The sequence below is a fragment of the Monodelphis domestica genome, chromosome 7, assembly GCF_027887165.1.
Source record: "Monodelphis domestica isolate mMonDom1 chromosome 7, mMonDom1.pri, whole genome shotgun sequence".
Taxonomy (NCBI): domain Eukaryota; kingdom Metazoa; phylum Chordata; class Mammalia; order Didelphimorphia; family Didelphidae; genus Monodelphis; species Monodelphis domestica.
The window spans coordinates 221,580,095-221,593,691 of NC_077233.1; the positions used below are offsets into that span (position 1 = coordinate 221,580,095).

Sequence of the window (13,597 nt, forward strand, 5' to 3'; positions counted from 1 at the left end):
ATACCTGTTCTTTCATCTGATTGTTTTTTAATTTGGCTATAACATTTCTTGGTGTTGTCAGTTGGGGATTAAATACAGGGGGTGATCTGTGGATTCTTTCAATCTCCACTTTCCCCTCTTGTTCTAGGATTTCGGGACAGTTTTCCTGGATAATTTACTCTAGTATTATGTCCAGGCTTTTTCTTTTGTTGTGGTCTTCTGGTAGTCCAATTATTCTTAAATTGTCTCTTCTTGAACGATTTTCTAAATCGTCTGTTTTGTGAATGAGATGCTTCACATTTTCCTCAATTTTTTCATTCTTTTTGTTTTATAGTGTCCTGCTGCCTTGTGAGGTCACTTAATTCCAGTTGTTGTATTCTGGTTCTTAAAGATTGGATTTCATCTTTGGCTTTTTGGTCATCCTTTTCCTTCTGGTCTGATTTTCTTTGAAGATTGTCTTTTATCTCCTTTGCCTCATCTTTCATCTTCTTTGCCTCTTTTTCCAGCTTGTTGATTTTGGCTTTCAAGACACTATTTTCTCATTTTAGTTCAAGTGCCTCTGTTTCCAGATGACTTATCTTAGTTTTTAAGTTCTTTTCCCAATTGTCTTCAGCCTCTCTTAGTTGTGTTTTGAGTTCTTCCACAGCCTGTATCCAATTCACTGGGATTTCTGATTTATTGTTTGCTGATCTCTCCCCCTCTGTTCCATTTGCTGAGTAGAAGCTGTCTATTGTAGTTTCTTTCTTCTTTTTCTGTTGTTCGCTCAAATTCACCCCTTCTTTACTCCCCATATTTGTCTGTGCTCTTGTTCATCTCATTTTTTTGTTTTTTGGGGGGCTTCTATCAGTCTCCCCTCTTGGAGCTTTAACAGAAGATCTCTTGGTGTAGTCTCTGGGGGAGGGTTGTTGGGGGTTTGAGCTTCCCTGTCCTCTGGAGTCTTTTGATTGGCTTAAAGTCCAGCAGTCAATGAGGATGGGTGGGGAGCCTGGGCTTCCCTGAGTTCTGGAGACTTTTGATGGGATTATGTTCAGCTTGGTTTGGCTGGGTTTGCTCTGAGTTCTAAATTTCCTGGACGGCTGAAGCAAATATGGAGGATCTCCAAAGCTCTGGCCAGGCTGCCAGGTCTATGCTCCTTCTAGGCTGCCATCTTGACTCCACCTCTAGGTTTCTGTTCTTTCAGAAGACCCTGCTGTATAAGGGGGGTGGGGTCCTGGCCTCCTTGGTTTCTGAGGGCTCCTGATGGGATTAAGTTGAGCTGGTGTGGGCTGAATGATCCCTGAACCAAAAAACCTCCTCCTCTATAGTCTGTGTTGAATACCCAGAGACTGGCCCAGGTTGCTTTCAAGGTAAGCCCTTCAGAGCAACCCCTTTGCTGGCCCTGAGGCTTCTATCTTTTCAGAAGCTCTGAGGGCTCCTGATGGGATTGGGTTCAGCTGGTGCCGCTGGAACCTCCCTTGAGACTCAGATGGAAGGACCCAGCCAGGGGGCTATAGGCTTCCCCCTATGTTTCCCTGCCGTCTGTGTTGGGTGCCCCAGAGACTGGCTCAGGTTGCTTTCAAGGTGAGTCCTTCAGAATAGCCAGCCCTGAGGCCCTTTTGCCGGCCCTGAGATTCCTGCTGCTGCTGCCTCGGGCTCAGCACTCTGGGTTGGGGAGGATGGGTCCTGGGACCTTCCTTCTGCCTATCCCTTAGATCCAAGTGATCTAGGGTTCTGGCTTTTGGGGGGCCGTACCTTTTGATCCAGGTCCAGGAGGAGGGTTCCCCGGGTCTGTCCTGTTGTTCAATTTGAATTTCAGTGTCCTGGGAGCATTCAGTTTGTGATCGGTAAGGAAGGGTTTTCAGAGGTCTGAACTTTTGCTGCCTCTAAGACACTATCTTGACTGGAAGTCTCCAAGGTGTCATTTTTTAAAGTTTAATTTAGTGAGTTTTGTGTTTATATCATAGTCATTTCCATATATCCTATATACCCTTCTCCCTCCTCTTGCCCAGCAGCGAACACTTCCTTATAACAATAAAAAAGAGTTTTAAAAAGTTGAGAAAAGACACAGAGAGAGAGACAGAGACAGAGACAGAGAGACAGAGACAGAGGGAGGGAGATATCTGTATAGTTATCAACAGTCTTGGTCATGGTATCAATTTTTTAAATTTATTTTATTTTTATGTGTGTAACAACAATAATACAGTACATATGATTGTTACAAGTACATAATAAATTATAAATATACTTATCCAAGAAAAACAAATTCCCACATTAGCTATGTCCAAAAATCTATGTCTCATTCTTTTTCTTTACCCTCTCCAAGAAGGCAGATAGTATGATATAGGTCATATTTATATATATTATCATACAGTATGTGTTTCTTGTTCATCATGTTGTGAAACATTACATATTGCTTACTCTAAAAAAAGTTCATGGTGGAAATAAAGTGAAGAATGGCCTGCTTCGATCTAAATTCAGACTCCATCCCTTCCTTCTGTGGCCAGAGAAAGCCATGAGTCCCTTGAAGTTATTCTGGGTTGATAAGATGATCATCAAACATTATTGTTATTACTGTGTACAAGATTCTCCTGCTTCTGCTTAATTTGCTTTACATCACTTCATATATGTCTTTGCAGGTTTTCTGTGATCATCTTATTAGTCATTTCCTTTGGCACAGTAGTATTTCATCACAATCGTATGCCTTAGCTTATTCAGCCATTCCCCAATTGATGGGCTTCCCTTCAGTTCTTTGCTACCACAAAAAAAGCTGCTGTAAATATTTTAGAACATAGATTTTCTTTTCCTTGATCACCTTAGGAAATAAACCCAATAGTGGTATTACTGGATCAAAAGGTATATATCATTTTAGAACTCTTTGAGTATAATTCCAGATTACTCTCCAAAATGGTTGCATCAGTTCAGTTCTACCAACAATGTACTAATGCCCCTAATTTTCCACATCTCTTCCAACATTCATCATTTTGCTCTTTCATCATTTTAGTCAATCTCATAGGTGTGAGAAGATATCTTAAGAGTTATTTTGATTTGCATTTCTATAATCAATAATGATTTTGACCATTTTAAATATAGTTATAGCTTTGATTTCTTTATCGAAAAACTATTCATGTCTTTTGACCAGAAAAGGGTTCCTATTCTTATATATTTGCCAAAGTTCTCTACATATTTTATTTATTTGTTTATTTGTTTGTTTGTTTTTAAAAAACAAACAAAAAAAAAACCCTTACCTTCCATCTTAGAATCAATACTGGGTATTGGTTCTAAGGCAGAAGAGTGGTAAGGGCTAGGCAATGGAGGTGAAGTGACTTGCCCAAGGTCATACAGCTGGGGAGTGTCTGAGGTCAGATTTGAACCCAGCACACCTCTGGACCTGGCTCTCAATCCACTGAGCCACCCAGCTGCCCCCTCTCTATATATTTTAGATGAGACCTCTGTCTGAGAAACTATAAGTTTTTTTTTTCCTAACTTTTTACTTTCCTTCCAATCTTGGCTACATTCGTTTTATTTATATAAGCATTTTTCAATTTAATGTATTCAAAATCAATTTTTAAAAATACTTCAGAAGTCTCTATACACACACTTACATACATATATACACATACACATATTTACTTTGCTATGCTAAAAACTAAATAGGGATACCTCAGAGATATTGTGGGTTCAGTTCTAGACCACTGCAATAAAGCAAGTATCACAATAAAGCAAGTCACTCATATTTTCTGGTTTCCCATTGCATATAAAATTATGTTTACATTATGTGGTAATCTATTCAGTGTGTGGTAATGGTATGTCTAAAAATGTATGTACTGTAATTCTAAAATCTTTTATGCTAAAAATGCTAACCATCACCTGAGACTTCAGCAAGTGACAGTCTGGTGGAACTGGTGAAAGGTCTTGCTTTGATGTTAATGGCTACTGACTGATGAGAATGGTGGTTGCTGAAAGCTGGGGTGGCTGTGGCAGTTTTAAAAATAAGACAACAATTAAACAACATTTGCTGTTTGATAGCATTTTACCCACTTAGAACTTCTTTCAAAATTGGAATCAACCCTCTCAAACCCTGCCACTGCTTTATCAACTAAGTTTATGTCATGCTCTTCAATATTGTTAAGTCTCAGGGAATAGGGAAGCCCAAAAAGAGGGAGCGAGAGGGGGGAATGGATGGTTGATGGAGAAGTCAGAACACAGATATTTACCAAGTAAGTTTGTCATATCATCATATGAGTGTAATTTGTGCCACCCCATGACAGCTACAAAAGTAACATCAAAGGTCACTGAGCATCGATCATAACAAATATAATAATAATGAAAATGTTTGAAATATTGCAAGAATTACCAAAATGTGAAACAGAGACACAGTGTGAGCACATGTTGTTAGAAAACTGGCGCCAGTAGACTTGCTGGACACAAGGTTGCCACCAGCCTTCAATTTGTTAAAAAACAAAAAAAATCCATATCTCTAAAGTACAATAAAGCAAAACATAGTAAATTAGGTACGCCAACACATACACACAGCAAACACCTTCTGACTCTCATGGCCCACACCTCTCTGGAAAGCGGGAAGCCATATTTCATTATTGATTCTCCAGAATCAAGATCAGCCATTACCCTTTCTCAGAGAATGGCTTCTTTTCAGTGTTTGCATTGAATTATAGTCGTCTCATATAGCATTCTTCTGGTTCTGCTTAATTGACTCAACTTCAATTTATACAAGTCTTCCCATGTTTCTCTGAATTCTTCACATTCCTCATTCCTTACCAAATTTACTTGTGGTTCAAGAATCCACCTTTGTTGCAGTTCATTGGCAGCTGGGACTGTCCCTGATGAGGAAATCCCCTCAACCAGTGCAGGTTAAGGACTTTTACGGCAATTTAGAGTCTTAAAGACTTGTCTGGGGACCCAGAAGGGTTAAGTGACTTGTCCAGAATCACCCAGTCTGTGTGTTTCAAAGATGAAACTTTGACCAGGACTTCCTAACTCCAAGACCAGCTTTCCAACCACTGTCCCAAGCTACTGCTTTACCACAAAAGGCCAACTACAGTTCTTTTAGTATGTGCGACACCCAGGTATTTCTTAGTCCCTGTTTGTTTTTAGGACCTTACACAAAGAACTGTTTTGTCCTGATTAGAGTTAGAAGGGGGGAAACCAAGCAAAAACATAATCCTAGTGAATTCCCCAAGATAAATGGGGCTCTGTCTCAGGAAGTACATGCCAAACTCTTCCCTCCCGGAACGTCGTGATGCTGCCTCCCATCCTTTGTAAACCTACCTTTTGTGCATAGTAAATCCATATCTACTTTCTTTTGTCATTTTTCCCCTCAGCTGGGCCAATAACCGTGAAGAATGGAAGTTTCAGAAGACAAGGCAAACCTGGCTCCTGCTTCACATGTATGACAGCAATAAGGTTTGTATCAAAACTGGGCTCCCAGGTAGCTCATGTAGCTCTCTGAAAAGACTTCATTGAGGGCAGCTAGGTAGGCTGGGTAGCCCTGTGTATTGAGAGCCAGACCTGGAGATGGGAGACCCTGGGTTCAAATCTAACCTCAAACTTGTCCTAGCTGTATGACCCTGGGCACGTCACTTCACCCTCATTCCCTAGCCTTTACCGCTCTTTTGCCTTGGAACTGGTACACAGTATTGATTCTAAAACAGAAGGTAGGCTTTTTTTAAAAAAGAAAAAGGAAGGAAGGAAGGAAGGAAGGAACAAAGGAAGGAACAAAGGAAGGGAGGGAGAAAAAGAAAAAAAGAAGAAAAGAGAGACTTTGTCATCCTGACATTGATAGTGCTATTTTCTAGTGACTGCGGAAAATCCCATTGTCTCTACCTGTAAAATGGTGGCAGTGATGCTTATTGAATTGAGTCAATATGTGACTCTTTAAAACAGCATAGGATCGGCGAGTTAAAGGAAATAAGAGATTATCTTGACCTACACTACCCCATGTAATAGATGATGGAGCCAGGTCCTAGAGAAGAGAGGACTTACCCAGGATTCATACGCTAGTGAGTGGCAGAACACAGATTGGTCTCCACCTTCCAGTTCCAAATTCAATGCTCTTTTGTTGTTCAGTCATTTTCTGGTCATGTCCGACTCTTTGTGTCCTAATTTGGGATTTTCTTGACAAAAATACTAGACTGGTTTGCCATTTGCATTTTACAGGTGTGGAAAGTGAGGCAAACTGAGCCCCAGTTAGTAAGCATCTGAGGCTTCCTAGCATCTTGTAGTCCATAATGCCTCATTCATAAACATTCAGTCTCTGAGAGGGCTTGGAAAACTTTCTTTAGAAGGTCATTTTTATCTTCCCCTTTCTGATTAGAACAATGAAATTAATTGAGAGATACCATTTCCTCATCTGCAAGATGGCGGTAACAATAGCATGCACCTCATAGGCTTAGTTCAGTATCCTAATTCTATAGACAAAAAATTCGAGGACCAGAGAGCTAAGACAATTTGCTCAAAGTCACAGACTACTTTTTTTTAGAACTCTTGCCTTCCATCTTAGAATCAATACTGTATATTGGTTACAAAGCAGAGGAGTAGTAAGGGCTAGGCAATGGGGGACAAGTGACTGGCCCAGGGTCACCCAGCTAGGAAGTGACTGAATCCAGATCTGAACCCAAGGCCTGGCTTTCCATCCACTGAACCACCCAGCTGCCCCCCAAGCTCTGAATGTTTTTCCCAATGATACCAAGGCAGTCGGGCTTATAGCAGCAGTGGAGTTCCAACATTTCCAAATGAGTATAAGATTTAAAGATTTAATTTTGAGCCAACTGGGTCTTCCAGCTATTGTGTTTAAGAGCTGCTGTTTTCTTGGGGGTTTTTTCTTCCACATTATTGTTGAAGAGCTTCCTTGCCCAATCTGTGCCCATGAAAAAGATCCCAGCACATTTACAAATATCAGGTATGACCCAAGTGCTTGGAAATAGTACTTTAGTACTTTAGTACTTTAAAAATGGCAGCTTGTGGCGATGGAAATGCACAGATTATGCTAATAACACAGATAGCTTTTGATGCTTGGTGACAGACTGCTACATGATAGCATGAAGTTATTCTGTTTCTTAAACCTAGCCCATGTGTTTTCCTCTACTGAATTTCACTGTGTATATTTTCTTTTATGTTTACTTTCCTTCTCCTAGTATTATTTTTTTTTGTGGAACACATTTCCTGCTTCCTAGCATGACAGCACATATGAATATTTTGCAAGTAGCTCGGGGTCTTCCTCTGGAGACAGCATTTGTACTCAGTGGTCACCCTGACCTCCAGTCTGGGCTTCAGACATATTTCAAAGATCAAGTTACACAATTAGTGGTTGGGCCTTTTGATGTTATCACAGCAAGTGTGTGTTTTGACCTGAAAAAAATCAAATGGAATCCAGAAGTGAGACATCAGACCCCCAGGAAGAGAAGCCCCGAGTGCTGTCTCAGTACAGCGCAGAATGATTTAGAATTCAGATCCTAGATCCCTGTTGCCAGATTGCATTCATAGGGCATGCACAGAGTTCGGGGTAAAGAAATTCAATGCAAAAGATGAAGGAAAAACTAAAGGACCTAATTCTTAGGCATTGGCTTATCTTCAAAATAAATGTCCTGCGCTTCTCACATGTGATGTTTCAGATGCTCACTAAACATAGTTCAAGGGTAGCTGAGCGACACAGTGGATAGAACACCAGGTCTGGAATCAGGAATTCAAATGTAGTCTCAGATACTTAATAGCTTATGTGACCCTGGGGAAGTCACTTAACCCTGTTTGCCTCAGTTAACTCTTCTATAAGATGAACTGGAGAAGGAAAAGGCGAACCCCTCTTTGCCAGGAAAATCCAAAAATGGAATTAGGAAGAGTCGGACATGACTGAAAATATCTCAATAAGAAAAACATCGTTCCTTAAGCACCTTCATTTGCACTTACTTTGAGAATGGAGGCAATAAATGACAACTGGTGCTTGTTCTCTGCCAAGATTTCTTTACTCTGAACTTAAGAATCACTTGTCCTTTAACTTTCTATTGAGTGTGATCTTTATCCACTCTTCAGTTTACTTTTAAAATCTTTCCTGATGCAAAGATCTTTGGTAATAACCCTTTAGTATTCTGTAATTTGGGGTATGTTGTGAATTTTATAAAATTGGGTCTTTGGTAAAGATAGTGCCTGAGAGCGTCTTTTCCTTTGACGGGACAGGCAGAAGGGACATGCAGGACACTCGCTCTAGCCTTACTCTCCCCATCTTCTTTCCCTCTGCCCCATTGCTTTCATTCTCATGATGAACATTCAACAGCTTCCATCTTCCAAAACAAATAGAGCTCTAGATCTTGTTCAACTCTGGATTGAAAAGATGTAGCTTTGCCACCTTTTCCCCCATGAAAAGTTTTCCTCTCTGCAAAACCCCTTGCAGGAAAATGAATTTGAAATTGAGGTCCTCCTATTGTTAGGCTCCAAACACATTTTGTCTTTACTGGCCCTCCTACACTTTTATGAAAGCTAAACCTACCCCAAAGTAATTTTCAGATCTATCTCTGTGATGTGGCTGATGGGCTCAGGCAGCAGTCATGCAAGGGGTCCTCGAAAATCTCAGAGTGGAAGGTAGAAAGTTACGTCCCTGGAATCCCAGGACCTCAGCCACCATCGTCCCCCTGGACTGGGTTCCAACTCCAGCAGGTACCCCTTCACTCTACCTTGTCGGAGCTTCATCCCTGGGGCCTCAAAATCCATCTGGATTGCTGGGAAGACTGCAATCGAAAGGACTTTACCAAGTAAAAGGGGGAAAAATGGAAACCATCAGATCCACAAATAGAGCATAAGCCCCACTGCCCCTCCCCCCCAGCCCCATGTGCCCTGGTCACCACACCGCCAAACATTCCCCGTGTCCCTGGGCCTGAAATGTCTCTTTCCCCCATGGGACAGCGAATATTTCTTGATGATCAGTCATATACCCAGTGCTATAGACACAGCTTTAAATCCTATCCATTTTTTAAGGTTCTGCCTCTGCAGCCTTCCTCCACTGCTCTCTTGCTTCTCCAGATTCCTTAGGCACTAATTACAATCTAGCACCTGATTATGTTCTCCAGAAGGTGCAGTGGAGAGAGTGCTGGGCCTGAAGTCAGGAAGACTCTCTGCATTCAAACAGGACCTCAGATCCTTCCTAGCTGTGTGACCCTGGACAAGTCACTTCATCCCATAGGCCTCAGTTTCCCTGGGTCACAAATATGGACACAATTGAAATGACTCAACAATGACAAATTGTTTAATAAGTCCCTCGGTTTCTACTTGATTTATATCTCCCCCAGCTCCCAGCACGGGGCTCAACAGTAGAGTAGACCCTCAGAAAGCAGGTCCCGAAGGGGAAGGAGAGAAGGCTGAACCTTCTGGCCTCCATCTCGCTCCAAGAGAGTCTGTGGCTTCTTGATGGATCAAAACAGCCATCCTTTTTAAGCACTGAGCAGCTTAAATTTAATGCAGACCCTGATGGGCCCGGTATGGTGGTTTGGCATGGATTCAGGAATCTCAAGTGGGGTTGTTCTGACTAGCTAGGTCACCGGACTCCGGCCAGCTGCTGTCAGCGATGGGCCTCTGCGCCCGTGTGGGAGTCCGGGGCTGGGAACGGAGGCCCCCCGCCTTGTCCTGAGAGTGTCTGTGTGTCTGTGTGCTTGTGTGTCTGCAAAAGTTTCTGGTCCAAATGGCAGAGTATCAATGTGGTTTCACAGGATGAGGTAAGATGCCAAAACCCAAGGCAGATAACCAGGAGGTGGGATGGAATTAGGAATGTTTGTGCCAACACTGCCAAAATATACATGTTCTGCTGAGTCTAAACATTCCTTCTAGGGCAGGTGGAGGGTGAGAGAGAGACAGACAGACAGACAGACAGACAGAGACACACACACAGAGAGAGAGAGAGAGAGAGAGAGAGAGAGAGAGAGAGTGTGTGTGTGTGTGTGCGCGCGCGCGCGCGTGCATGTGCATGTGCATGCGCGTACCATGCTGACCCTGTCAGGTTTCAGTGTTATGAAGTGTTACTGTAGGCGCCCAGGGTTCAGGGTGCAGTGGGTACCAGGAGGACACATTTTAAGGTTTCCTTCTCCCTTATTTTTGCATGCATCCACTGGCAGACATGATCCCTATAGAGACCCTAAAGAGCTAGAAAATAGAATTCATGTGTCCACAAATGTCTGCCTGATGTCCCAAGGCTGACAAGTGTGCATTTTTCCCAGCAATCTCATTCTAACTCTTTATTCAGTTGTTTCTCCCTCTATTCCTCTCTTGCTAACTCTTCCCACCATCCTTTCTTTTTTTCATTTCCAGTCTCTGATTCCCAATTATATTCTTGGTATTTCAGTCTCCTAAGTGGTGGTTTTCTTGCCCAAACCAGGCCTTCTCCATAGTCCTGTTGTCACCCCCAGCCAATAAATGCCCAGGAGTCCCAAGCTTTGCCTGTGTTTACTGATTCGCCCTACCCACTCCCTGGATAAGAGGTCCTCTCCCACTCCCTGGGCAGCTGGGTGGCACAGTGGAGAGAGGGCTAGGCCTGGAGGGAGGAGGACTTCTATGAGTTCAAATCTGACTCCCAAACTTCCTAGCTGGGTGACCCTGAACAAGTCATTTAACCCTGTCTGCCTTAAGTGTCTTCATCTGTAAAATGAGCTAGAGAAGGAAGGCAAGCCCTTCTAGCGTCTTTGCCAAGAAAATCCCAAATGGGGGCACAAAGGGTCCGACATGACTGAAACTATTAAACAACAAAAATCCCACCATTCATGATACCTCCCAATACTTTGATTTTAAGCTCAGATGTCTGTTACTAATGACTCTTACTGACTTAGTAGAGAATCAATATGAGGTCATTTCTGAAAAACTTCAGCCAGTCTCTAACCACATTATGCTCTGCTCGGCTCCACTGACGGTGAAGAACCTGAAACACTCTTACCATATGAAGAATAAACCTGAAGGTAGAGACAGAGGTCCATTCTTAGAATATATATGCATATATAATATACAGAGTTAATATTAGATAGCATTTGGGTAGCACTTTTTTAAGGTATGGGTCCTTATATACGTTACTAAGATTTTTTTACATAGTTCTTTTAAAATTTCCATATTATTCATTTTTGTTAAGTGAATAATCTTATAAAACCAAAACCCCCAAATGTATTGGGTAGCACTTTATAAAGGTAACCATTCATTTGTTTCTCATAATAACCCTATGAGGTAGATGCTTTTATTATCCTCATTTTACACATGAGGAAACTGAGGCTTGTAGAGGTTTAAGTGACTTGCCCTGAGACATCCAGCTGCTAAGGACCTAAGACAGGATTTGAATTCAGATCTCCCTGGCTCCAAGTCCAGCACACTCTCCAGCTCCCCCCCCCCCCCCCCCCCCCCCCGCTCCCACCGCTGTCCAGGTCTGTTCTCTGTTTCCGGCTCTGGTGTTGAGTGGGAAAGCCAGCAAAGGCCCCCCTGAGCACAAAACTAACATTTTTTAAACCCCTTCCTTCACCCATTTGTGAAAAAAGTAAGAGGATGAAGAAATAAAGGAAAACAGAAGGCTCAGGGGCCACTCCGGCACGTTATCCCGGAGTCTGTAACAGAGCCGGTGTGCATGTCATCTGGGGATGGTTTCCATATGGCTTGGAATCTAAGTTGTTTTGCAGACTGGCTGAGAGCATTCTGCATGACCCAGCGACGGCTCTGTCGAGAGCAGCCGCGCCTGGCATTACCACGTTCTGCCACGCGGAGTTAAACATGATGAGGTGCTGGGAGGCCTCCTGGGGCAGCCGTGGTCAGGAGGTGGAGTGGCCCCGGCGTGCATGTGTGCACCCAGCTGCAGCTGCTGACTTCCCAGAACGAGCACGCCTTAGAGCCCCCATGCAGCGTGCAGCGAACACAATGTTCCCTGCTGGTGATCTGCTTCTCCTCCAAATGTCCACATCCACCGAGGCCCTCCTTTCCCCGGGCCCCTCACACAGGCCCTCTTTTTAATTTCCGCTGAGCTTCTTCCTTCCTCTTTGTCTTCCCTCATCCAAGGTCCCAGACAAGCATTTCTCCATTTTGCTGGACTACCTGGAGGGTCTACAAGGAAGGGCCCGGGAGATGACGGTGCAGAAAGCCGAGGCGCTCATGAAGAGCCTGGACGGCGCAGAGCCCGAAGACTCAGGTTTAGCGGAGAAGAGCGAGAGAATCCGACAAGTCCTCCAGCTGCTGTCCTAAAAGGGCAACGAGCCAGCGTCTCTGTAGCTCCGTCACGGGAGGAAGCCCAGGAAAGATGGCTCTCCCCATCTCCCGCACGAGGGTGTGTGCGTGTGTGTGAGTGTGTGTGCATGTGTGTGTGCAGGTGTGCGTGTGCGAGTGTGTGTGCCTGTGCGCACAAGCAGAGAGTATTTTTGTAAAAATAGCATCTGACCTTCTCCCCAGCAGCTTATCAGGAAGAAGCAAAGACGGCTTTGTCGTTCAAATCTATTCTTTCTTATTCCAGACACAAGCATTGGATGAGTCCGGTGATCTCTTTAAGGGGTCTGGTTTTGCCTGGGATACAAGAAGGGTCCTTTTGTATTTTTTAATGTCTTCGCATCCGGGTATGATCACCCTGAAATGATGTCAAGATCCAAATTCTTGGCCTCAGAAGAGCCCCGACAGCCCTAGAAGAGAGTGTGTGTGTGTGCGTGTGTGACAAAGGGAGAGTTTTCAGAAATGGATACAGAGCACACAGCCCTTCCCCTGCCAGCTGTAATCCATCACTGTCAGCCGCGTATGCATAGTTGGGATCTGTATGTCCCACAAGGAGAGCAGAACACATTCTTTGGTAGTAACCTGTGTGAGGTCAGCAAGGGATCTCAGAGCTGTGGAGTGTCTCTGCTTTTATCTCCTTCTCCAGCTTTCCACAACACTTGTTGCTTGGTTACGGTGCAAACACCAGAGTGGGGGGGAGGCTATGCATCAACTGGATCATGTACCTGGAAGGGCAGAAATGGAACAGGTTGTCCTTATTTTTAATAAAAACAAAGCCTGGCCAGTGTGCCATTAACTCTCATTTTGCTGCCTGTTCCACTTCATTTTTCCATTTGCCGGGTGTAATTGCCTTTGGATAGAGTTAATTGTACTCCGTGCCCGTGACATCTCTATGAATTGTGGTCATCTCCAAGGAGGAGCGTCCCCGAATCCTTCTCAAAAGAAAAACAAAAACATTCATTGCCACCAGGAGTTCCTGGGGTTGAAGATCTGACTTGAATAACAGCACTAATTGACCACTTGTTCCTCACCAGTCCTGCCAACCTGATTCTTAAAGGATTTGGCAGTCACAACGCTTGGCTGGGCTTTGACAGCCTTCCCAGACATGAAATACTATGAGTTGTTTTGTTTTGTTTTGTTTGAAAGAAAGAAAAAGTGGGGGTGGGCAGTGAACATACTTCACCCTTCCAAAAGGAGCTTATATATCACACCCTTTTTAAATCATGGTGACCGTGAGCCAAGCCTTCTGAGTGATACAAGATGTGTTGTTACAGCCAGGGTAACTAGAATGGAATTTAATAGAAGAGGAGGCCCGGCCTGGAGAACATGGTAACCAAGTGTTTGTAGAGCACAGTCAAGTGTTGGGTAAATCTGCTGTGCTCTTCTGTTTCTTCCCCCTGCCTTGCCCAGATCTAGT

The 13,597-nt window shown here is 43.6% G+C and overlaps 1 protein-coding gene across 3 annotated transcripts in view; it reads left to right on the forward strand.

The window, feature by feature from the left end:
* Positions 1 to 12,982, forward strand: part of C7H7orf50 (chromosome 7 C7orf50 homolog) — a 388,436-nt gene extending 375,454 nt beyond the window's left edge. For all 3 annotated transcript variants that reach the window (XM_007498361.3, XM_016423909.2, XM_016423910.2), the window contains 2 exons: positions 5,298 to 5,379; positions 11,980 to 12,982. In XM_007498361.3, coding sequence (XP_007498423.3) covers positions 5,298 to 5,379; positions 11,980 to 12,162 — 265 coding nt within the window. In that variant the 3' untranslated portion in view covers positions 12,163 to 12,982. The remainder of the gene's footprint in view (positions 1 to 5,297; positions 5,380 to 11,979) is intronic.
* Positions 12,983 to 13,597: the final 615 nt, after the last annotated feature.